General features: G+C 47.3%; 1 protein-coding gene across 1 annotated transcript in view; it reads right to left on the bottom strand.

Moving 5' to 3' along the window:
• Nucleotides 1-26,106, bottom strand: part of LOC134957578 (vitellogenin-1-like) — a 215,095-nt gene that overhangs the window by 85,813 nt on the left and 103,176 nt on the right. Inside the window, exons 12-19 of the mRNA XM_063939575.1 lie at nt 22,064-22,281; nt 19,844-19,941; nt 19,234-19,358; nt 19,044-19,151; nt 16,735-16,854; nt 16,055-16,238; nt 14,597-14,690; nt 601-786 (exon numbers count right to left, since the gene is read on the bottom strand). Of these exons, the coding sequence (XP_063795645.1) occupies nt 601-786; nt 14,597-14,690; nt 16,055-16,238; nt 16,735-16,854; nt 19,044-19,151; nt 19,234-19,358; nt 19,844-19,941; nt 22,064-22,281 (1,133 nt within the window). The remainder of the gene's footprint in view (nt 1-600; nt 787-14,596; nt 14,691-16,054; nt 16,239-16,734; nt 16,855-19,043; nt 19,152-19,233; nt 19,359-19,843; nt 19,942-22,063; nt 22,282-26,106) is intronic.

Below are 26,106 nucleotides of genomic sequence, written 5' to 3'. Positions count from 1 at the left end.
AATAAATTGCAATCTATGGCCCTCATTCCAAGTTGATCGCTAGCTGCCCGTGTTCGCTGCGTAACGATCATTTAAAAAAATGGCAAAACTATGCATGCGTATGGGCCGCAATGCACACGCGCAGCGTACGGGTACAAAGAGCATCATTGTTTTGCACTGCTTCTAGCAACGATTCCATTTGCACAGACGATCGCAAGGAGATTGACAGGAAGAAGGCGTTTATAGGTGTCAACTGACCATTTTCTGGGAGTGTTTGGAAAAACGCAGGCGTGTCCAGGCGTTTGCAGGGCGGGTGTCTGACGTCAATTCCGGGACCTTCGTCGCAGCAATCATCGCACAGAATAAGTAACTACAGGGCTGGTCTTATTTTAAACAAAATGTTTTTGTACCGCTCGGCTGCACAGGCGTTCGCACTCTTGCAAAGCGAAAATACACTCCCCCGTGGGCGGCGACTATGCGTTTGCACGGCTGCTAAAAGTAGCTAGCGAGCGATCAACTCGGAATGAGGGCCCTTGTGTCTACAGTTTGAAGCTGTTACAGAATTCAGTTGCTTGTTTTACTTAATACATTTAATTACTACTTTATAAAAAATGTAAATACCTTATAGACACAACCTCATTTTCTTGCTGATTTGGAATATAATCCACCTTGAAATATTTTTCTTCAATATTAAACGTTGCTTCAATATCTACAGGAAGAATAACGTTGACTTTTGTCCGTAGTTCCATGCCGGCCTGCATGAGGTTTGTGTTCACTCCCATCATAAATACAATATCCTTATTAATGCTGAATGATAAGGGAAAATATAAGTGACAAATCCTTCTGGTACCAAAATCTCTATTTACTGTATTGCTATTTTATAACTTTATCTTATATTGAAAGATATATATATATTTTTTCCAATAAATGTTTATTCACATAACAGAATAAAGAAGACAGCATACACTTTTTGACTGGTGTTACAGGTGAAAGATATTTTTTATGCGCGTTGTTGCTTATCACCCTGATTTTAGAAAATTTATTAGGAGAAAAAGCTTATACATCGGGTAACATTTAAATTTAGATTAGTTCGTTAATGTTTGGTGATTACACAGAGGGTTTAAATGAGTTTTACCTTTAATTACAATAAACAACTATGCTTTAATTATATTAATTATATAAATGTTTAAAATAAAAAAACAACCTAGTGATAAAGCAATGCATTTAAAAATGCAAGATTGCAGATAAAAAAAAATCAATTAAGTAAAATAAATATAAACACAAAAACAAATTGGTTTATATAAAACTACTAATAGCAGTTCAGAATACAATTATTATTATTATTATTATTATTATTATTATTGGTGGTCATTCCGAGTTGTTCGCTCGGTAATTTTCTTCGCATCGCAGCGATTTTCCGCTTATTGCGCATGCGCAATGTTCGCACTGCGACTGCGCCAAGTAAATTTGCTGTGCAGTTAGGAATTTTACTCACGGCATTACAAGGTTTTTTCTTCGTTCTGGTGATCGTAAAGTGATTGACAGGAAGTGGGTGTTTCTGGGCGGAAACTGGACGTTTTATGGGAGTGTGTGAAAAAACGCTACCGTTTCTGGGAAAAACGCGGGAGTGGCTGGAGAAACGGAGGAGTGTCTGGGCGAACGCTGGGTGTGTTTGTGACGTCAAACCAGGAACGACAAGCACTGAACTGATCGCACTGGCAGAGTAAGTCTCAAGCTACTCAGAAACTGCACAGAGAAGTCTTTTCGCAATATTGCAAATCTTTTGTTCGCAATTTTGATAAGCTAAGATTCACTCCCAGTAGGCGGCGGCTTAGCGTGTGCAATGCTGCTAAAAGCAGCTTGCGAGCGAACAACTCGGAATGACCCCCATTATGCATAATAATAATAATAATAATAATAATAATAATAATAATAATTCATTTATTTTTTATGTATTCATTCATTAATTTACTTTCTTTTTCATCCACTAGGGGACACTGGAACACTTCAGACAGTTGGGCTGTGAAGTATGCTGACTGGAGGTGGCACAATCTAAATAAAAAAAATGGAGGTGCAGCACAGAAAAGGAGCTTCTGCTCCATGAAGATTTAATTTTTTTTTCAAATATCTATTATTGGGCCGATCCAACCCATCAGAAAGGAGGGTGAAGGCTCCAAACGATTGTGGAGACAATGGGTCTAATTCAGAGTTGATCGCAGCAGCAAATTTGTTAGCAGTTGGGCAAAACCTTGTGCACTGCCGGGGGGCAGGTGGGGGGGGGGGGGGGGGGGGGGGGGGGGGGGGGGCAGATGTAACATGTGCAGAGAGAGTTAGATTTGGGTGGGGTGTGTTCAAACTGAAACCTAAATTGCAGTGTAAAAATAAATCAGCCAGTATTTACCCTGCACAGATACACTATTACCCACACAAATCTAACTCTCTCTGCACGTTATATCTGCCCCCCTGCAGTGCACATGGTTTTGACCAACTGCTAACAAATTTGCTGCTACCATCAACTCTGAATTACCCCCAAAGATCCCAGTGGAAGGGATCTGCATCTCTATATTTCAGAAGATCAGCACAGAGCAGCGTCCGGTGAGCACTGACTGACTAACAGCGGTTTAGGAGAAAAAATTGTGATCTGTATCTGAGATCTTTCCGAATATAAATGATCTAAAACTATATGTTTTATCTTCTAAAGGACACTGCTGACAGGTTCTGTGGAGCAGGAGCACCAGAATTCCCAACCCATTCAACTCTGGCTGTATTAACAGTTGGTGGAGTGAGGGTTGCTACAGTCAGGCTGGTTTAAATTATTATTTTTTTCTGTATGTTTTTAAGAGGAGGGAGACTCAATAGATCAAATCATGGTTGTCAGTACTCAGGAGGAGGATGCTGAGGTCAAGGGGTTAGAGTCCCCTATTGAAGCGGTAAAACAGGTCCTTAACTTCAAGGAAGAGGAGGTTAAGGAACCTGAGGTGTTTGAATAATTTGGGTCTCAGAAACCTCAGACAGTGATTTTTTCAATTCCTCAGACTCTACAAGATCAAATGGGAGAAGTATGGAAGCAGCCTGATAGAGAGCTTCCAAATTCCAAGGAAATTCATGGTTAATTACCCACTACCCAAGGGGGTCATGTCCAAGTGGGAGGTTCCGCTAATTGTGGACGCCTCCCTGGCTAGACGGTCAAAGAAGACAATCTTGCCAATACCAAATGTGACTACGTTAAAGGATGTGTCAGGTTGTAAGTTAGACACAGCACTGAAGTCTATTTTTGTGGCGGCTGGAGCATCGCACAGACCTACAATTATTAGTGCTTGGGTGTCCAAAGCTATTATAGCATGGGCTGGCCATATTGTTCAGGCCGTTGAGGAAGATAGCAGCCAAGAGGAAATAGTTAAGCTAGCGGAACATTTCCGTGAATCTGCTACATACATTTGCCAGGCCACGAAGGATGCTAGCGGAATAGCATCAGAATCAGAATCAGCTTTATTGGCCAGGTATACTTGCGTATACTAGGAATTTGTCTTCGATTTGCTATACAACAGCCAAGTAGGTAACAGGTAAGCAGGTGTGTGTGTGTGTGTGTGTGTGTGGGGGGGGGGGGGGGATCAAGTAAAGTTACACAGATAGGTATACCGTAGGAACATAAGTTAGTTACATGTACATCTAGTCAGTCAATGTTCAGGAGTTCAGCAGGCGGACCGCTTGGGGAAAGAAACTTTTGAGGCTTCTGGTGGATCTGGCGGGGACAGCCCTGTAACGCCTGCTTGAAGGAAGCAAGTTAAACATGCTGTGGCCGGGGTGCAGCTGGTCTTTTACTATATTCATTGCCCGCTTTTTAGCTCTGGGCAAGTACAGGTCCTGGACTGAGGGAAGGTCGGCCTCGATGATCTTCTCTGCGGTTCTGACCACCTTTTGGAGTCTGCATCTGTCCCTCGCGCTGGCGGAGCTGTACCATACGAGTATCGAGGAGCACAGTACCGACTCCACAATCGCGGAGTAGAAGAGGAGCAGAAGCTTCTGTGGGATGTTGAACTTCCTTAGTTGCCTGAGAAAGAACAACCTCTGCTGCGCTTTCCCAACAGTGGCGTCAGCGTTGGACCCCCATTTAAGGTCCCGGGAGATTGTGGTCCCTAGAAACTTGAAGGAGTCCACCAGCGAAACCACACTGTCAGCAATCGTTAGCGGAGGTGCACTAGATGACTTCTTCCTGAAGTCCACTATCATCTCGACAGTTTTGAGGGGGTTGAGCTCGAGGTTGTTGTGGATGCACCACTGGGCCAGCTGGTCTACTTCCCGTCTATAGGCCGATTCGTCCCCATCCTTGATGAGGCCGATGACGGTGGTGTCATCGGCGAATTTGATGATCCTTACTGATTGCGCCTCTGAGGTACAGTCATTTGTGTACAGGGAGAAGAGCAGGGGTGATAGGACACAGCCCTGAGGGGCCCCTGTACTAATGGACCGCGCTTGAGAGGTGAATTCCCCCGCTTTCACCACCTGTGTCCTATCTGTCAGGAAGTCTATTATCCAGGAACAGGTAGCTTCTGGGACTCCTAGGCGAAGTAATTTGGGGTGGAGGATGCTGGGGACGATTGTATTGAATGCCGAGCTGAAATCGACAAACAGGACCCTCGCGAAGGTACCGGGAATGTCTAGGTGCTGTAGAATGTAGTGCAGGCCCAGGTTGACTGCATCCTCGACACACCGATTCGAGCGATAGGCGAACTGCAGGGGGTCCAGTTGGGGGCCAGTCACAGTTTTCAGGTGATTCAAAACCAGACGCTCGAACGTTTTCGTGACCACAGACGTCAGTGCTATCGGCCTGTAGTCGTTCAGGTTCGTGATAGTGGGTTTCTTGGGGACCGGGACTATAGTAGACCTTTTGAGGCAGGAAGGGACTTTCTGTAGCTCCAGCGATTTATTGAAGATCTTGGTGAATATGGGGGCGAGCTGACCCGCACATGCTCTTAGGGCAGATGGTGACACTCCGTCAGGACCCAGAGCTTTCCTGGTTTTGGCCCTTTTGAACAATGACTCCACCTCTTCTTGGGTGACTTGCAGTGCCTGGGGTTGGCCGTCGGTGTTCGGGGCATCGTAGAGGTGATTGTTTGGGTTGCAGGGGACTTCTTTTGCAAACCTGCAATAAAAGTGGTTCAGTTCATCTGCAAGGTCTTGGTGCTTGGCGGTGGCCTTTGATGTTTTCCTATAGTTGGTTATGGATTGCATTCCTTTCCATACAGATACAGGGTCATTGGTGGAGAGATCGTTTGTCAGCTTGTCCGAGAACCGCTTTTTTGCTAGCCCGATTCCTTTAGTCAGAGTTCCTAGTACGGTTGTATAGTGCTCTGTCACCGCTGCTATAGGCCTCCTCTTTGGCTCGACGAAGTTGCCTGAGCTGGGCATTGAACCAGGGCTTGTTGTTGTTGTAATTGCGAATCCAAGATGTATAACACATCTTGGATTCAGCTACAGTATATATCGGCCAGAAGGATTCTGTGGCTCAGAGAATGGCAGGTAGATTCTGATTCCAAGAAGGCGGTAGAGGCGATCCCCTTTGTAGGGGAGGCTTTATTCAATCCAGAATTAGATAAGTGGATTTCTCAAGCTACAGCAGGGAAATCTACTTTTCTACCCACCACGTATCCTAGAACCACACCACCAATCAGAAGAAATTACTCTGGTCCAGTGTTCAATTCTTTTAAGTCTCAGTCCTTTTGAGCTAGAGGAAGAGGTTTTGGCGGTCAAGATTGTGGAAGCAGAGGTAGAGGCCGATTCCAGACCACATCCAGAAAGCAGGACCCTAAGCCTGCTGACAAGACCGTGGCATGACGGTCTCTCAGCTTACCTTGGGTCTCCTATGTGGGCGCACGGTTGGAAAGGTTTCGGGACACCTGGGGCGAAACCTCATCAGAAGTCTGGATCAACAATACTGTCTCCCAGGGATACAAAATGGACTTTCTATACCGGACTCACACTTAGTTCTTTACAACAGGCATTCCTCGATAAATCTGTAACAAAAAGAGGATAAATGTACCAACTAGCGCCTCGACAAGGAACACTTCAAACAAGACAACAATACGATGTCAATACATTCCTTTATGGTGGAGATCCTCCTGAATATCTTCCAATTCTTCTGATCGGAGAGCGCTCACCATATGTGGAAAAAACAGAATATCATCATGTGTAGTACAACACAATTTATTAATCAGATGACATACACATATAACATGAAAGGATTCTATATATTCCCCAAGTGCAATGTGGACTAGTCTGATAGAACAATTACCAGAGTTTATTGAGAACTGGTGTGAAGCAGTTCTCAAAAAGCACGTTGGTTATGAATCACCAGATAGTCTCCCTGGGTAGACGGTCCGGGATGGCCCTCAGGCAAACGTACTCTCAGTCCAGTCCTTCACTTCAACATGGGGGTCCAGTGGATAGCCAACGCGTTTCAACCCAAATGCTCTGGGTCTTTCTCAAGGCAGAATGAAAGCAACACTGTACTGCTCCTGTTTATAAACCCCACAAGTCCAATCAGCAAAGTTCGGATAGGAGAGCATTTTTCTGATCTTTCATTGATCCAACAACTTCTGTAGTGCTCTGTTATGGAGGTGTACATAACAGAGCACTACAGAAGTTGTTGGATCAATGAAAGATCAGAAAAATGCTCTCCTATCCGAACTTTGCTGATTGGACTTGTGGGGTTTATAAACAGGAGCAGGACAGTGTTGCTTTCCACTGGACCCCCATGTTGAAGTGAAGGACTGGACTGAGAGTACGTTCGCCTGAGGGCCATCCCGGACCGTCTACCCAGGGAGACTATCTGGTGATTTATAACCAACGTGCTTTTTGAGAACTGCTTCACACCAGTTCTTAATAAACTCTGGTAATTGTTCTATCAGACTAGTCCACATTGCACTTGGGGAATATATAGAATCCTTTCATGTTATATGTGTATGTCATCTGATTAATAAATTGTGTTGTACTACACATGATGATATTCTGGTTTTTCCACATATGGTGAGAGCTTTCCGATCAGAAGAATTGGAAGATATTCAGGAGGATCTCCACCATAAAGGAATGTATTGACATCGTATTGTTGTCTTGTTTGAAGTGTTCCTTGTTGAGGCGCTAGTTGGTACATTTATCCTCTTTTTGTTACAGATTTGTCTATTCTAAGTGTATAGGAGGGACACTTCTTTGGATATTAGTACCTATAAGCAACCTTTGTGCGCAGCCTAATCAATCACTCAATTTTTCTCAGCTGTGTCTATTAGGCATTCCTCGATGTCCTCAGAAAGTGAGGGCATTAGATACGGCGATTCAAAGATTACTTCAGACGGAAGTAATCATGTCTGTCCCAACTTCTCAAAGACGGGATTCTATTCAAATCTCTTTGTAGTACAAAAACCGGATAGGCCTGTCGGACCAATCCTCAATTTAAAAGTTTTGAATCAGTTCCTAAAAATTTACAGGTTCAAGATGGAGTCAATACAGTTAGTTATTGCAGGACTGGAACAAGAAGAGTTCATGGTCTCCATGGACATAAAGGATGCGTACCTTCATGTTCCAATTTGGACCCCACACCAAGCCTACTTACGGTTTGCAGTGGGCAAGAATCACTACCAGTTCAGAGCCCTACCATTCAGCCTATCATCAGCTAAGAGAATCTTTTCAAAGATCATGGCAGTCATGGTCGCGAGATTACGTTCGTTAGGGGTAACGATCATCCCATATTTGGACGAATTTCTGATCAAGGCTCCCTCTCAGGACCAGTTGATCCGGGATGCCCAGAACACTCATCAGTTTTTCATTTGCCATGGCTGGATCATAAATTTCAAGAAATCCAATCTGCAACCGACATGGAGGATCCAGTTCCTTGGTCTAATTTTTAGATACGATACATCTAAAAGAGTTTCTTCCAGCAGACAAGATAAGAGACATCAAGTAGATGGTACACCAGGTTTCTGCAGAACCAGATGGTCTCTCTGCATCTTTGTGTAAAGCTTCTAGGGAAGATGGTAGCATCCTTTGAAGCACTCCAATACGGCAGGCTTCATTCCAGGTCCTTTCAGTTGAATCTGATTGCTCAGGGGGCAGGCATGCACTGACTTTTCCACCGAAGAATTCGCTTTTCGCCCCAGGCCAGGACCTTGTTAATTTGGTGGTCAGTCCACAAAAATCTAACGGCAGGAAAGAGATTTGGAATCTGGGATTGGAAGATTCTGACTACAGATGCCAGTCTCAGGGGATGGGGAGCAGTGCTGGAAGACCATCAGTTTCAGGAAAGACGGTCACTGCAAGAGAGCAGTGTCCCAATAAATATTCTGGAACTAAGAGCCATCTACAATGCTCTTCTTCTGGCAGAAGACCTAATGAGGGCTCAGCACGTGAGGATACAGTAGGACAATGTGACGGCAGCGGCTTACATAAACCGCCAGGGAGGAACAAAGAACCGCATGGCCTCAAGAGAGGTCACAAGGATCCTGTCTTGGGCGGAAATACGCAACATAATCCTGTCAGCTGTCTTCATACTGGGAGTAGAAAATTGGGAATCAGACCATCTAAGTCATCAGGATATGCATCCAGGAGAGAAGTGTCTACACCCACAGATTTTCAACACAATAGTCCGACGGTGGGGTCTACCACAAATAGAGCTAATGGCCTCTCGACACAACCATCAACTACCTAGGTATGTATCTAGGACACAGGATCCAGCAGCAGAGGTGGTGGACGCACTGTCGATCCCCTGGCCATATGATCTGGTGTACATCTTTCCACCGTTTCCTCTATTACCGAAAGTGTTAAAGAAGGTGAAAAGGGAAAGAGCATGGGTAATTTTAATAGCACTAGACTGGCCTCGCAGAAGTTGGTACTCGGACCTGAGGGGGTTCCTGGAGGAGGTCCCTTGGAGGCTGCCGCAGATGGAGGACCTCTTGTCACAGGGCCCATTCCTTCACCCAGACCTGAACCGGCTACGTTTGACGGCGTGGTTCTTGAGAACAGGATTCTAAGAGACAGGGGAATTCCGAAATCGGCTACACCTACCATGTTGCCCGCTAGAAAGCCAGTCATGGCGGCACATTACTATAGAATTTGGAAGCGGTACATAGACTGGTGTCAGTCTAGGGGTTGGAATTCCAGAGAGTTCCGCCTTAATAGACTTTTGGGTTTTCTTCAGAATGGTTTGGATGGAGGTTTGAGGTTAGGATCCTTGAAAGTACAAGTATCGGCCCTCTCAATTCTTTTCCAACAATGTCTGGCATCCTTACAGGAGGTCCAAACATTTTTGCAGGGTGTATTGAGAATACAACTGCCTTTTCGTCCTCCACAGCCCTGTGGGATCTTAATTTAGTACTTGAACTCAGCAGTGTTTTTTCGAGCCTTTGGAGAAGGCAGACCTTTATACATATCCTGGAATGTTACCCTTCTCCCAGCATTGGTGTCAGCAAGGAGGGTCTCAGACTTAGGGGCTCTGTTGTGTAAGAGTCCTTTCCTCATTTTTCATGAGGACAGAGCGGAGCTCCGTACAAAAGAGGAGTTTCTCCCTAAGGTGGTTTCAGGTTTACACATTAACCAGCCCATTGTGGTCCCCTCCTTCCAGGGAGTTGCAGAGGGGGACCACAATGGATGTGGTCAGAGCCTTAAAAATCTACGTACAGGCTACGACCGCTATTAGGAAGTTTGACACTTTGTTTGTTCTATATACTGGACCCAAGAAGGGTTGGCCGGCTTCAATGCAGACTCTAGCCAGATGGAAACATTTTACCATCAAGCAGGCTTATATCTCTAGTGGTAAGAGGGTCCCTTTTCGGATTGGTGCTCATACCACCAGATCAGTGGGGGCTTCATGGGGTGCAGCTTTGCAGAGCTGCAATGTGGTTATCAGCACACACGTTCACTCGATTCTACAGGTTTGATATGTTTGCTTCTAGGGATACCAGGTTTGGAAGTTTGGTGCTACAGGCTTCGGACAGCACTCCCGCCCATGGGAGTATCTTTGGGACGTCCCCAGCTGTCTGAAGAGTTTCAGTGTCCCCTAGTGGATGAAAGAGAAAAGAGGATTTTGGTACTTACTGATAAATCCATTTCTCGGAATCCACTCAGGGACACTGGACGCCCGCCTCGGTGCTGTCAGCCTGCGTGTTCTGGTTAAATTTAGTTCAAATGGTTTTCATTGTTATGTTACTGGATCTTGGTTGGTGTTTGACTTGTTGCTATGGTTGGTTCCTCTCCATTGGGCCCTTGTTTTCATGTTCACTATTCTCTCCATCGAATTTTTCAAACGAAGGGATTGAGGGGCGTGAAGCGGGAGGAGCCGGCTGTGCATAAATTTTTTTATTTAGATTGTGCCACACCTCCGTTCAGCATACTCACAACCCAACTGTCTGAAGTGTTCCAGTGTACCCGAGAGGATTCAGAGAAATGGATTTATCGGTAACTACCAAAATCCTCTTCTAGCATATTCCATTGCGCTTTACAATTGTGAGTAAACACAAGTGAGAAAATAAGATTGGGTAATGACAGACAGAGAGAGAGGTAAGAGGGCCCTGCTTGCAAGCTTACATTCTGTAGTGAAATAGGGATTTGATACATAATTGTGCTACATATTCATATTGGTACAGACAGATTTCTACAGTAAGATATAATTGGTGTACATGATGTAGTCAAAGCGCTATGTTTGTCTTAGGGTCAGAGGATTGCGTTAATGTAGAAAGAGAACACATGTAAAAGTTGTGTGAACTGTGTAAGGGGCGGGGCTTAATGAGGTAGACAGAATATGAGACATGTGACACTTTATTTACATTTGCTATTTTAGGTAGAATTTATTTATCAGTGACAAGCTACTGTTCTCTGGTATCATTCGTTTCCGGACTAAAAGACATTGTCTGTCATTCAACATGCATTCTAAGGTCTACTGAGCTACGGGAAATAATACACTGCTCAAAAAAATAAAGTGAACACTAAAATAACACATCCTAGATCTGAATGAATGAAATATTCTTATTAAAACCTTTGTTCTTTACATAGTTGAATGGGGTGTAGTACGGTATGCCGGCGCTCGGACTCCCGGCGACCAACATACCGGCGCCGGGAGCCCGACCGCCGGCATACCGACGGCGTGGCGAGCGCAAAGGAGCCCCTTGCGGGCTCGCTGCGCTCACCACGCTGCGGGCATGGTGGCGCGCTACACGCGCAACACTATTTTATTCTCCCTCCATGGGAGTCGTGGACCCCCACGAGGGAGAATAGTTGTCGGTATACTGTGCGCCGGGATCCCGACATTCGGCATACAGAAGACCACCCAGTTGAATGTGCTGACAACAAAATCACACAAAAATTATCAATGGAAATCAAATTTATTAACCCATGGAGGTCTGGATTTGGAGTCACACTCAAAATTAAAGTGGAAAAACACACTACAGGCTGATCCAACTTTGATGTAATGTCCTTAAAACAAGTCATAATGAGGCTCAGTAGTGTGTGTGGCCTCCACGTGCCTGTATGACCTCCCTACAACGCCTGGGCATGCTCCTGATGAGGTGGCGGATGGTCTCCTGAGGGATCTCCTCCCAGACCTGGACTAAAGCATCTGCCAACTCCCGGACAGTCTGTGGTGCAACGTGGCGTTGGTGGATGGAGCGAGACATGATGTCCCAGATGTGCTCAATTTGATTCAGGTCTGGGGAACGGGGGACCAGTCCATAGCATCAATGCCTTTGTCTTGCAGGAACTGCTGACACACTCCAGCCACATGAGGTCTAGCATTGTCTTGCATTAGGAGGAACCCAGGGCCAACCGCACCAGCATATGGTCTCACAAAGGGTCTGATGATCTCATCTTGGTACCTAATGGCAGTCAGGCTACCTCTGGCGAGCACATGGAGGGCTGTGCGGCCCCCCAAAGAAATGCCACCCCACACCATTACTGACCCACTGCCAAACCGGTCATGCTGGAGGATGTTGCAGGCAGCAGAACGTTCTCCTTGGCATCTCCAGACTCTGTCACGTCTGTCACATGTGCTCAGTGAGAACCTGCTTTCATCTGTGAAGAGCACAAGGCGCCAGTGGCGAATTTGCCAATATTGGTGTTCTCTGGCAAATGCCAAATGTCCTGCACGGTGTTGGGCTGTAAGCACAACCCCCACCTGTGGACGTCGGGCCCTCATACCACCCTCATGGAGTCTGTTTCTGATCGTTTGAGTAGACACATGCACATTTGTGGCTTGCTGGAGGTCATTTTGCAGGGCTCTGGCAGTGCTCCTCCTGTTCCTCCTTGCACAAAGGCGGAGGTAGCGGTCCTGCTGCTGGATTGTTGCCCTCCTACGGCCTCCTCCGCATCTCCTGATGTACTGGCCTGTCTCCTGGTAGCGCCTCCATGCTCTGGACACTACGCTGACAGACACAGCAAACCTTCTTGCCACAGCTCGCATTGATGTGCCATCCTGGATGAGCTGCACTACCTGAGCCACTTGTGTGGGTTGTAGACTCCGTCTCATGCTACCACTAGAGTGAAAGCACCGCCAGCTTTCAAAAGAGACCAAAACATCAGCCAGAAAGCATAAGAGCTGAGAAGTGGTCTGTGGTCACCACCTGAAGAACAACTCCTTTATTGGGGGTGTCTTGCTAATTGCCTCAAATTTCCACCTGTTGTCTATTCCATTTGCACAACAGCATGTGAAATTGATTGTCAATCAGTGTTGCTTCCAAAGTGGACAGTTTGATTTCACCGAAGTGTGATTGACTTGAAGTTACATTGTGTTGTTTAAGTGTTCCCTTTATTTTTTTGAGCAGTGTATAATACTGCTTCAAAGTGTAACATCAATTACCTGATACATTCCTGAAATGTTGCATTTACCAGTGATAGGCAAGAGACCCTCGGAGCCTTAGACTACAGACCCTACTGTAGTTATCTTCTCCTTTACTGTCAGATTTGTTTGCTGTAACCTGTAACACTTGTTTATAATGCTCCCCGATATGTTATTGCAGATAGGTGTTTTTTTCTGTTATTAAGGGGGGAATTCAATTACAGGCGATGGATGTGAATTGCCGTTTAAGCGCTGACAACGGAACCGTACCTCGCACCCTTTACCCGCCCAGCTGAATCTAGAATTTACACTTTGCAAGATCCCGCTGCTGTAATGTGCGGCAGCTGCTGCGCTGATTCAGATGGGTGAGATCATTCGCCGGTAATTTAGTTCCCCATTAAGGGGTATATTCAATAAGAATCGGGTCCATTCCGACATGCAGTTGTCGGAATGGACCCGACAATCCCTATTCAAAAGAGCGGCCAAATCCGACTGTCAGATTTGGCCGTTCCCTGTCTCCTGACCTGCTGCTGCTGTCAGCGATGCGGGTGCGCTGACAGCAGCGGCAGAGGGAGCTGTCAGCGGCGCCGGGGGTGAGGCGGGATCTGTCAGCGGCGCTGGGGGTGAGGAGGGATCTGTCAGCGGCGCTGGGGGTGAGGAGGGATCTGTCAGCGGCGCCGGGGGTGAGGAGGGAGCGGTCAGCGGCGGCGGGGGTAAGATGTCTGCGGCGGTGGGGAGAGCAGCGGGGAGAGCAGCGGAGGAGATGGAGCAGATGGGGGAAGGAGAGGAGGAGATGGGAAAGCAGAGGCTGCAGCAGCGGAGGCTCACGGTGGCGTCCACCTGGCTCCAGCAAACGGGACCTCGCTTGCTGGAGCCGGGTGGACTCTGCCGCTGGGTTCCTGGTCTCCCCGCTGCCCCCCCCCCCCTCTCCCCTTCCGTCTCCTGCTCTCAGTTTACCTCATCTCAATCCGACTTTTTTTAAAGTTGGAATGAGATTGTTGGAAACGGGGCTAAAACCTGACGGGTTTGGCCACGCTTCCGACAATGCACGCTGCCGGCGTCTGAAGCTGCCTATCAGCGTGCATTCCGACAGCATTCCGACAAGTCGGGTTTCCCGACTTGTCGGAATAAACAGGACCGTAATGAATAGGTCGGAACCCCTTCCGACCTAAAACTGTCGGAAGCTGCCGTCTTTCCGACATGTCGGCAGCTTCCGACAGTTATTGAATATACCCCTAAGTGTAAAATGTGGCTCTTTAGAAAGTCGTATGGCTAGACCTGTGCACCCTGCAAGGTACCAGGTTGCCTATCACTGTCTTACAGGGAGGCCATCAGAAATTGTGGGGTGCCGGACTGACAAATAAGACAGGGCCCCTCCCTCCCTCCGTCACCACTCCACCCCCATGTGATGTCATACATTGTGATATTACATATAGGTGGACCTACTGGAATGGTTCAGAGAGCTGATGCACAGCGAAGACTTGTTTTAAGAAGTGCTCCCTGTGCATCGGCCTTCTGTTGTCTCAAAGCCTGGTGCAGCTCTCCAGGTATTGGCGGTAGGAGCCAGGGGTGGGCCCCCTCTCTGTAAGGGCCCAGGACACCAGTCCCCACAGTCCCCCCCCCCCCCCCTGCTGTTTTATACGCTAGAGCAGATGGTATAATCCAAGTTATTCTGTGCATTAAATTACAGATCCACAACTCAACCTCACATTGTAAAAGGATTTGATTCTGACTCACTACTAATACTCAGTAATTACCGTTACATTGTCAGCACTGGCAATAAGTTGTACACATTATAGTCACCTTAGGGAAAACTTGGATTTGAGATTTATGTTAGATGCGAGTAACTGGTGAATGTTTACACCCTCTTTCAGGTCAGGAGTGATGTGAGCTTGCGCTGTCAAAAAATTAAAAAAGATTTAAACAAAATTTATGTTCAAAATACATACATTGTACATTCCGTCAAATTGTTGTGTTGCATTTGCTATAGGAATATTTTTGGTGCATCAACGGTATTATAGCACAGGTACTGTATATGCAGGATATATATATATATTGCAGTGTGACCCGGCACTCCATCCGTCCCCACGGCTGTTGCTCCTGTGCCCTCCTATGTGAGACAAGGCTCCCTCGCATACAACGTCCAGAAATAGGCGGCACTAGGAGACTTTAAAGTGCATAAACGTGCTTTAATGCAGAATTTGAAATTCCGCATTAAAGCATGTTTATTCACTTTAAAGTCTCCTAGTGACACCCAGGCTTGGACTGGCCCACAGGGGTACAGGGGAAACCACCGGTGGCCCCACTGCTTGGGGTCCACCTGCTCCTCTAAGGGTCAAGTTCCAGACTGTGCACTTGAATTATACATTACATTATACATATGTTACCTTATACTGGACTATGGTGTATTTTCTACAGTGCATTGCTGTTATTAATCTGTTATTAATCTGGTACATTATCATGCATGCAGCAGCTGAATTTACTGTATATATTTATGAAGGGGCCCAGACCTTGCACTCTCTAATGGTTAGTCAAACCAATGTGGTGGCAGGCCACACCCCCTCTGCAGGCTGGCCACACCCCTAAACAGGGGGCCCTACCACTGCATTCCTCCGGTGGACCCTACATGCCCCAGTCCGACACTGGTGCCGCCTATTTCTGGATGTTATATATATATATATATATATATATATACACAAACAAACAAACACATACTATCCCTCTCTTATACCTTTCCAACAACATCCATATACAATTCAGGAAAGTGTATGCCGTTATGCCAAATAATGCTCCATTATGTCTGGATCTTCTCTAGCCCTGGGCCGCCCTTAGCACAGATTTGCTTTCCCTCCTCTAAAACCTCTGATGCCCAACTCCACCATCGGGAAGGCTGGACGCACCTCCAACGGTCACCATAAATGGGACAGAATTCTTGACCATCAGTACAGTCCTCTCAACCTATGCAGCAAATCCTGGGACAGCTGGAAGGGGGGAGTAATTAGGGAGTTGTGTCGTCTGCCTCTGCGTTACTCCTTTCCACTCATACCACACCCCCAACTATGTCATTCTTCACCACAGTGATGTCATACAGCATACTAACAACAAGGCAAAGCCCTATGGTATTATATTCTCAGATGGTTACCATTCCTCAAAAAAGATGAAGATCACTGATACCTCTGTTATTAAGGTAAATGCATTTTTTTTCCCTGTTACTTTAATTCCCGGTAAAGCAACTTTGAGCAATTGTTTCGCTGTTTGTACCTTGTAATTGCGCCCTTGTGACGGACGAGTAGTACAGGCTGGTTTCCAGTGGCAGACCCACACAGGTTGGGACAATTAGACGGTTTTCACTCGACAACAGCGGTTTAGACCAGCGTACGTCCAGACCGTTCTGGAGGTCAGTCACAGCTGCTTGTAATGTGGCGTGCTTGCCAACGGGAAGAAACTACGGATAGATAATGTCATCTAATCTGTATTAATGAGCTGGATATGCAAATTGCTACTGAACACAGACACAGGGGAGTAACAGACAGAGTTGATGAAGAAAAGTGAAAGTCTGGATCTAAATACTTGGTTTCTAGAAGAAATATCAGGAAGCTCTTACTGTGACTGCCCCCAGAGTGATGCAAGACAGAGGTGCACCACCTTCCTAAGCAATGGCTGTTTTTACTAAAGAATTGAATACTTCCCTGCTGGAAGACGTAGCTAACTACAGTATATACACCTAAGTTTAGTGATGTCATGATATCTATGTCCAAAATTTACTTTACTTGCTCTTTAATGGAACCAATCTATACAGGACGACGCTTTTGGGTGTGACAGGTCCACTGCAATGGTTTTGCAGCTTTGTGGTGATTGCTGACAGTACAAAAGCTAGATATCATATGTACACTATATTAGCGTCACAAAGGAAACAAAGACGTAAAATATACAAAGCTTACCTTAAGAATGTTTTCTAGGGAGTTTTTGTTCAACTCATGATAGAAGATTTCTTGTCCAAACATCTTAAGGTAGGCTGAAGCAAGAGGCTCCTTGGAAGATAATGGTTTCCAGGCATGCAGCTACAGGTGACGGAGACAGAGTAGAATATCAACTTAAATCTATATTTTTGTCACGGTGTCATCATTTCTCCTATATTTATTACATTTCCTTTTAAGCTAAGCCCCATCAAGTCATAGGTTAGTTGTAAAATGATATGAGCGTTTCTCAGCCTTAGTGGTTTTGGATGATAATATGAAGGCCACTGGGACTGAGAAAGGGGGTGGAAGAGTGGGTTCTTACTACCCGGGCCTGGGTTTGCTGGAGGGGCCCGGTGTGGGCCTGGGTCCGCTGCCCCCCCCTCCACCCCCCGAATATACTTACCTTGATCTGGGAAGTGGGTTCCTCCTCCACCGCAGTGCCATCTTCCCAGTGACAACTTCGGGAAGATGGCGCTCCCCAGGGAAAGCTGGCACCATGACAGAGTTTTTGCTCCCTAGTGCACATGCGCCATCTTGCCGAATATCACTGGGAAAATGGCGCTGGCCGAGGAGGGAGGACCTCCTTCCCAGATCAAGCAAGGGAAGATGCCTCCCCCGAGGCACTGGGACAGGGGCCACTTCAAAATGTTGCTATGGAGCCCACAAAGTACTAGCTACACCCCATGGGTGCAGAATGATAATGTGTCGTACGTCCGTTCTTGCAGAGCACTTTCAAAGATTTGTAAACACGATGGCTGGGTCATGTGAATATATATTATATATACTGTACATATATCTTTTTCTAGGAACATTTGGCCACTCGGTGACACTCTTGTCTTGCTGTAAAATGTGTAATGTGTAAAATGTGTCACCTGTATACATAGTTTACTCTAACTTCTGCGGTGCATGGAATAAGGCATATTGGGGGTCATTCCGTGTTGTTCGCTAGCTGCTTTCGTTCGCTGCGCAGCGATCAGGCAAAAAAACAGCACTTCTGCGCATGCAGTGCAATGTGCACGTGCGTCGTACTGTTACAACGAACGATGTAGTTTCACACAAGGTCTAGCGAAGCTTTTCAGTCGCACTGCTGGCCGCAGAGTGATTGACATGAAGTGGGCGTTTCTGGGTGTCAACTGACCATTTTCAGGGAGTGTTCGAAAAAACGCAGGCGTGCCAGGAAAAACGCAGGGGTGGCTGGGCGAACGCTGGGCGTGTTTGTGATGTCAAAACAGGAACTGAACAGTCTGAAGTCATCGCAAGTGCTGAGTAGGTCTGAAGCTACTCTGAAACTGCACAAAATTATTTTGTAGCCGCTCTGCGATCCTTTCGTTCGCACTTCTGCTAAGCTAAAATACACTCCCAGTGGGAGGCGGCATAGCGTTTGTACGGCTGCTAAAAACTGCTAGCGAGCGAACAACTCGGAATGACCCTCATTGAACTAATATTAAAAAATACAAATTCACAATAAATTAGCAACACTGTGCAGAATAACATAAGACAATACAATTTACTGATCATGTTGAGAAACAAAGTAAATAAATAAAATAGTTGTAATAATTTCCGTTATTAGGGCTTGAACTCCAGAACCCTAACAATTCTCAAAATATATATATGTATCATCAGTCAGAAGTTTTAGAACAGCCCCATTTTTATAACGATTGAGAAAAAAGTTTGGTTTTGCAAAAACTGAAAAATAATGTAAATATTATTTTTAAAAAAGTCCTTTTTCAGGGAACTAATGGGCTGAGACCTTCCAGCTGTTTGGCAGCAATGATAAATCGGCTTCCTGGGCTATAGGGCACAACCACTGGCTACCAGGGACTGGGCGAGGGTCTTATGGACTCATGAATCAAGATGTGAAATCTTTGGTTCATCAAACGGGGCTTTTGTACACCGTTGAGCAGGCAAAAGGATGGTTTCTCCGTGCGTGGGGATATTTACTAATCAATGACTTATAGAAGCCACCCGGTGCTCCCCAACATATTTAAGTCCAAAATTTAAAAGGAATATGCAAATCACCCCATGGCGTTAAAGACAGACCTACTGTAATTGCCTCTACTTGCTATTTAATTATCCTTTTAAAAACATTATTGTGTTTAGACTCTTGAAAACTCCAACTTTTACATTTTATTCGTGACACAATATTTTTGTATTTGCAATTCCTTGTAGGATATTTTATGGGAGCTGCACAGTGTGATTCATATGCACAGTGTGTTGTTGTATTGTATGAATGTACCCGCTGTATGAGTTAAAGCCCAGGTTTAATACCACAATATTATTTCAGTTCTCACCTTTTTCATCATATCCATAATTTTCTTTATGTTTTGCAGGCCGCTGTCAGAGGAGACGAAATGTCTGTTCATTAATAATTCCTGAAGTCCTTCAGCGTGATAACCAATCTATATAATCACAATGAAATGCAGACATTGACTTGCAGAATAATGTATTTGTGCTTCTGGTCCAGGGACAAAGATTTCTTACCTCGAACAGATCGGTGAAGACCCCTAAGAAGTACGTTTTGAGCCTGCCGAGAGCAGCCACAGGTAGAGCGTCACCTGGGCCGTGCAGTATGTTAAATGTGCTCTCAAACCCTGACATGAGCGAATCTGCGGAAAAAACTAATGTTTTTACTGAAAAGGTCAATAAATGTAAATAAGTAAAAGGCATTTTCAATGCACATTTACAAGGCACAATAGTATTTCGTATTTAAAGTGTCTCTGCAATTTGCCCTATAAATGATCAGATCGATATGGGACAGATTCCATAAAAAAAATAAAAAAAATAATCTAGTTAATATTGAAAAAAAGTTTTTTTTTTTCCAAAAAGCACCAATTAGGGTAACTTGTGAAGCTGCAAAAGTGTGGCCCCCTGCGCAAATTTGCAATCCAGTACCATGTGCCTCTTTTTTGTTATAGTGCCCATCTGAGACGCGTTTTACAGCATTCATAAGTATTGTATTTCATTCACAAGGTAGTATTTATTCACAAATCATATTAAAATCAATTTAAAGTGGCTTATCAATGGTAAGGTGAAAATTAGTTGCTGGATAATTCCCGCTCTTAAGATTGTACGTGCAAGATTGTTCCTGTACCTGTGAATGTGTCATAGGTGAATCCACTGCGAAACGCGTTTCTTCTCGCTTCATACTTAGACTTCAGAAGTGTTATTGCCATGTTGCAGACAGCCGCCCTGGTAACAAACAGATGTTTCAGCTGTAGTAAGCGTCCAACTAAATGACACCAATGCGAGTGCAGAGCTATCCACGCCCTGGCAGGTAATAGTTAATTGGACTGTATGATCTTACAGCTCCTTAGGCTTCATATTATTGGGGTTGTGTGTGTTAAGGATGGACGTTAGTCTTATGAGAGGTTAGTAATCTGAGCCTCCTTATGACCAACTCAAGAGGACAACCACAAGTCGGGGTCTTCTGCTTATAGAAGGACTGATTTGATGTCAGTTGTGAGCAAGTGTGCAACGTTATAGACCATGATATAGGCTTCATTTGGGAAATGTGTGTGTACAGGCACTGAGTATGTAGCAGAGTTTCTGTACACACCAGCAGATGCCTTACACCTATGGACAGACCACTTACATAAGCAGTGGAGGATTTTATTAAAGATGAAGCAGGTTCAGTCATACCCACTGTTATATATACTGGTAGATGGAGTGGAGCTTGAGGGAATCAGAATGTCATACAGTTCATACAGCAACCGCGCAGTGGAGCAAGATGCTGGAACAGTGGTTTATACAAGCAGGTAATCGCAGGTCTCATTAGAGCTAAGTGGAAGACTATTGTCTTCCACTGTGGCACACTAACACAGTCTCTAGAGGACTCTGCACATACTTAGTACTAGCCTTAGTGACCATCTTGGTACAGGGAATGAAGCCTCGGTTGGGGAGCAATATGGAGTCTGCACAGTAGTGCTCTCCACTTTAAATACTTCATCTCCCAATTGTGTGTATTTACAAGTACTGAGACGGTATGGTCAGCAGGGCCGTCTTTTCGTATGGGCTCAATTGGCAGTTGCCCAGGGGACCAAAGAGTGTAAGGGCACTAGGCTGATAGCTGAGGCTCCCCTTTTTCCAGTGGTACCAGATTTTAAAAAATCGGCCCTGGGAAACCGAAGATATCTGACATCAAAGCAGTGGTCCCCATCCGAGCCTGTTAATTGCTGTTCCCATCCAGATATCTTGGGTTCTGTATGACTTAGACTTTTTCTGAGGGTATACACCAAAAGCTGATTCTCTCCCCTTTCGGTGAACACTGGCAGCTTGTCTCTACTGAGCCCAGAACCAGAGATATCAGCCTTCCAGTAGCTGGTCCCTGCTCAAGCTTCACACGCCTGGTATGCAGTTTTGTATTTTTGTCTGTGGATTGCTCTGACTCCTGAACTCTGATCCCAAGTCCGCAGTACCTCCTGAAATGTGTCCGCAGTACATCCTGAAAGGTGTCCCCAGTACCTCCTCAAAGGTGTCCCCAGTATCTCCTCAAAGGTGTCCCCAGAATCTCCTGACAGGTGTCCCCAGTACCTTCTGAAAGGTGTCCCCAGTACCTCCTGAAAGGTGCTACCAGTACCTCCTGACAGGTCTCCCCAGTACCTCCTGAAAGGTGTCCCCAATACCTCTTGAAAGGTGCCCCCAGTACCTCCTGACAGGTCTCCCCAGTACCTCCTGAAAGGTGCCCCCAGTACCTCCTGACAGGTCTCCCCAGTACCTCCTGAAAGGTGTCCCCAATACCTCCTGAAAGGCGGGACTCTCTAGTTTCTTATCACATTGAAAGCTAAGATATCTATTTAAGTCAAGCAAGCTGCCCTCCCACCGGAAAAAGCCCACTCCACTATCCACCACTCCCCTGCGTTTTAAACACCCCCTTCCACCCTGGAAGTGTTCCAGGGCCCCTTCATTCAGCCCAGTGTCCCCTTCTACAGTTTAGTGTTCTCCCTCCCGCCCCATCTCCCACCATCTGTGCAGTAAAGGAGTAATTAGCAGAAATTACTGTTCCAGGTCCTACATGCTGAGCGGAAGATAGAACACCCCCTACCACCCGCTGGACATCAAAGCTGCCACTAATAGCACCCCCCACCCCTACCGCTGGAGGATGGGTAAGGGCCCCGGTACATTGCTGTAAAGACTGCCCTGATGGTCTCCTGGCTGAGAGCTAATTGGCTTTCTCCATTCTTTCTTCTCATGCCAATGTCTACAATACTACAATGCCCTGGACTGCATGGCTGGGGCTCGTGGCTAACACTAGGTGGCACACATTGTAATCATCCAAGGGTACCAGGTCTATGCCCAGACACTACAAACTTACGCTTCATGAAGATCAGGTGTGACGCTTTTACTCAGTCTCTTCAGCAGAGTATACACAAAACTCCCCACGTGCACATCGTCCTCGTCCACCAGAGACTTCGCTACGGCCATGATAACTGCGGACGGCGGCCTGGTGTCCATGATAATGGCGGCAGCTCTCATGCGCAGCACTGGAAGTTGCTGCACGTCCATGTATAGCTGCAGGCAAATATCAAAGACCTGGAAGGGTTGGAGAACAAACCGCGGTTATTAGTTTATTACATTTCACCAAGTGTATTTATTGATGGAAGTTAATTCATAAAAAAAATAAAATTATATATATATATATATATATATATACACACACACACACACACACACACACACACACACACACACACACACACACACACACACACACACACACAAATACTGTATATTCACAGTAAAATAATGGAAATGTAATATAATTGTTGCCAAATCCATGAACATTGTACAGTATATCATACAGAACATACCTAGGGGCAGATGGGACAGGTATATGGATATCCTTACAAAGTACTAAGGTTCAAAAGGGTTTGAGATTGCCTAAAGAAGATTTAAAAAAAAGGGGCAGACTAGATGGGCCAAGTGGTTCTTTTCTGCCGTCACATTCTATGTTTCAAATTCTATGTACTAAGCCTTGGAGAGTGATAAAGCAGAGAGAGATAAACTACCAACCAATCAATTCCTATTATTTTTCAAATACAGCCTGTGACATGGCAGTTAGGAGCTGATTTGCTGGTTCTCTGGGCCTAATTCAAGCTTGATTGCAAAATAAAATTTTCCTCTAATGGGCAAAACCATGTGCACTGCACTGCAGAGGGGGGGACAGGTGTAACATGTGCAGAGAGAGTTAGATTTGGGTGGGTTATATTGTTTCTGTGCAGGGTAAATACTGGCTGCTTTATTTTTACACTGCAATTTACATGTTACATCTGCCCCACCTGCAGTGCACATAGTTTTGCCCATTAGAGGAAAATGTTACTTTGCAATCAACTTTGAATTAGGCCCTTTATCTCTCTCCACTTTATCTCACTCCAAGGCTTAGTAGATCTTCCCTGTACTCTCATTAGATTTTTATAGTCAGAAAATATTACTCTATCCCTTCTCATAAATTCTACGTCTAATTATAATTATGTGCTAGAGCAACGCGTAAAATTCCCTGGGAAGCGTCATCATGCACAATGTTGATCATTGGGGTAATTAGTTATATAAGTCACAATAAACATACTCTCTACACTAATCCATACACTAATGTCAAACAGACACTTTGTGCAACTCTGCTTAACGGGCCTATTTATCACCATCTGCATCCAGGATGCGGATGACAGGTGATTAAATCGGCCAAATGCGCACTGCGATAAGTGATTACATCACAGGGATGTATCAATTATCGCATGCAGGAACAGAGCTTGCGGCCAAGCTCTGTCCCTGCAATGACACTCCGCAGCATCATCGGGGTATTTTTCTGAAAAAATACCCCGATGTCCTGCTGAGCATGCGCCACCCCTGCCCACATCACTGTGGAGGGGATTACCACTTTCCCCTCCACGGAGCGACGGGCGGCAGAGCGGCGGGCGGCGGAGCGGCGGGCGGTTTCCAGTCTGGAGGGGCTTGCATCCGAAAGGATTCAAGCCCCTCCAATCCCAGCGGCGTATTTCAAACGGCGCGCCAAGCGCGAGCCAATCAGGGCTCGCGCCTCGGCCGCCAATCAGAGCTCGCCGCGGCGAGCCAATCGGGGCTCGCCGCGTCATAGCTCCGCCCGCTCCCGGCGCCATATAAGAGGCGCTGCGGAGCGGGACCAGTCAGTCGGACGGCGGACGAGGACAGAAGAGGAAGAAGAGCTCCTGCGGAAGAAGACGTCGGCGGAGAAGAAGACATCGGCGGTGCGGAGGAAGACGTCGGCGGTGCGGAGGAAGACGTCGGCGGAGGCACCCAGGAAGACGGAAGACGGCGACCAGCGGCGGATGTCCGGCGGAGAGTGCTGCAGCGTGTGGAGAGCAAAAGAGCTAACGAAGCTCCCCGCTGCAGCCTCTCCCTCCGCGACAGGTAGGCGGCCCTGGGCCACCTCTACCTATATATAATCCTCCCTAAAGCACCAGGGACAGGCACTAGGCCTGCGGGCAGAGTCAGGCCCTGTCGGCCTGTGTGCACGTTAGGCAGGCCTCCGGCCTGTGCCCACTCCAGGCCCCAGGCCTGTGCCCTCCCTCCAGGCCTCAAGCCTGTGCCCTCTCTCCAGGCTCCGGCCTGTGCTCTCTCCAGGCCTCCGGCCTGTGCCCACTCCAGGCCCCAGGCCTGTGCCCTCCCTCCAGGCCTCAAGCCTGTGCCCTCTCTCCAGGCTCCGGCCTGTGCTCTCTCCAGGCCCCAGGCCTGTGCCCTCCCTCCAGGCCCCAGGCCTGTGCCCTCCCTCCAGGCCTCAAGCCTGTGCCCTCACTCCAGGCCCCAGGCCTGTGCCCTCACTCCAGGCCCCAGGCCTGTACCCTCACCCCAGGCCTGTGCCCTCACTCCAGGCCCCAGGCCTGTGCCCTCATTCCAGGCCCCAGGCCTGTGCCCTCACTCCAGGCCCCAGGCCTGTACCCCTCCTTCAGGCTCCTGCCTGCGCCCTTCCGGCTGGAAGTGGGCTGTGCAGCAGCTCTCGAGGGGTCAGAGGTTGCTGTTTGAAGCCGACCGGCCCCACGCGGTGTATGACCCGGGGGATTGGAAGTGTGGAGTAACGTTCCCGTCCCACACGTCGCCATCCCCCGGTCATCGGAAGTGGGCCAGTCTGTTCCAGACCCCCGCCCTCCCTTGTGAACCGAAGGCACCGGCTGGTGTCCAACATCCGGAAGGTAGGACTAGTAAATCGGGGTATACTGTTAGGCCGGGGAAGTGTTCCACTGACTTGCCGGGTAGTGCACGTGTTAATTAGTACAGTCTCCGTTGATTGGGGCAGAACCAGTAGCCTCCAGTTGTTTGAGTTAGTTTGTTAGGCAGGCGTAGTTGGCTGTATCGTTGTTAGCCGTAGAGTAGCCTGCAGGTAGGGAGGTTGTTCTTCTTGTCCCAACAGGAGTGGAGAGGTGCGACAATCAAGGTGACCCGCAAGTTGGAAGTGAGTATCACCCTGTGTCTGTCTGTCGGTCATCCCCCCTGTATACCGGTCCGGAGGGTTTGCTCGCGGACGCGAGGACCCCCCTCTCACCACACAACGTGCGAGAGTGCGAGTGTGTGAGAATTGGGTAGCTGAGGCCTATTGGCCAGTGATGACCTTCCGCCCAGCCGGTTAAGGTCGCGGCTACCCCTGACATGTCCCGTACTCCAGGCGGAGGTCGGGCGTACGTCTCAACCGACATATTCCTCTCTTTCCAGACCCCTGTCGTCCGCGGTGAGGTGGTGCCCGCCCTGAGGAGTGGTCTCGAGGGTGAAGTCTCTGGCGTGCCTGGAAATCGTCCGCGGCGGCGTTGCACAGGTGGGTGGAGTGACGACACCTGCACAGCAGCAGGCGGTACATCCTTGTTAGCCGCTCACACTTGGCGTAGTCGGCAGGATGGACGAAGATCGGTCACTACCCACGGCCGAGAAGCCGTGGACAGATGCGCCGAAACCACGCACTCGGAGAGGCTCGACTGCCAGCTCCACTGATGTGGTGGCGAGGGGAACGGACGACGAGCGACGGAGGTCATCGCGTCGACTCAACGTCGGACCAGCCCTCGCCCACCTACCCCGTTACGACGGTCGCAATATGACCTTAGAGGACTGGAAGGCCCGACTAGAGGCGACATTCCTCATCTATCGGGTGCCCGACGACCTGCAGGTGCCCCTCGCCCTGAATTCTCTGGAAGGCGAGGCTCGTCGGACGATTCTCTTGCGGCCCGACGATGAACGCGAGGAGCTGGAGGAGATCTATAATATCCTGGGGGATATTTATGGCGACACCTCCTCGGCGGGGACCCTCCGGCAGCGTCTGTTTGGCCGGTTCCAGAGGGAGGATGAGTCCATCCCCCAGTATGCAAACGCGCTCCAAGAGATGATGGGAGAAGTGCGTCG

Source organism: Pseudophryne corroboree, chromosome 9 (assembly GCF_028390025.1).
Source record: "Pseudophryne corroboree isolate aPseCor3 chromosome 9, aPseCor3.hap2, whole genome shotgun sequence".
NCBI classification, from domain to species: domain Eukaryota; kingdom Metazoa; phylum Chordata; class Amphibia; order Anura; family Myobatrachidae; genus Pseudophryne; species Pseudophryne corroboree.
Note: the sequence above shows the minus strand (reverse complement) of the source record. Positions and strands in the feature narration are given on the sequence as shown.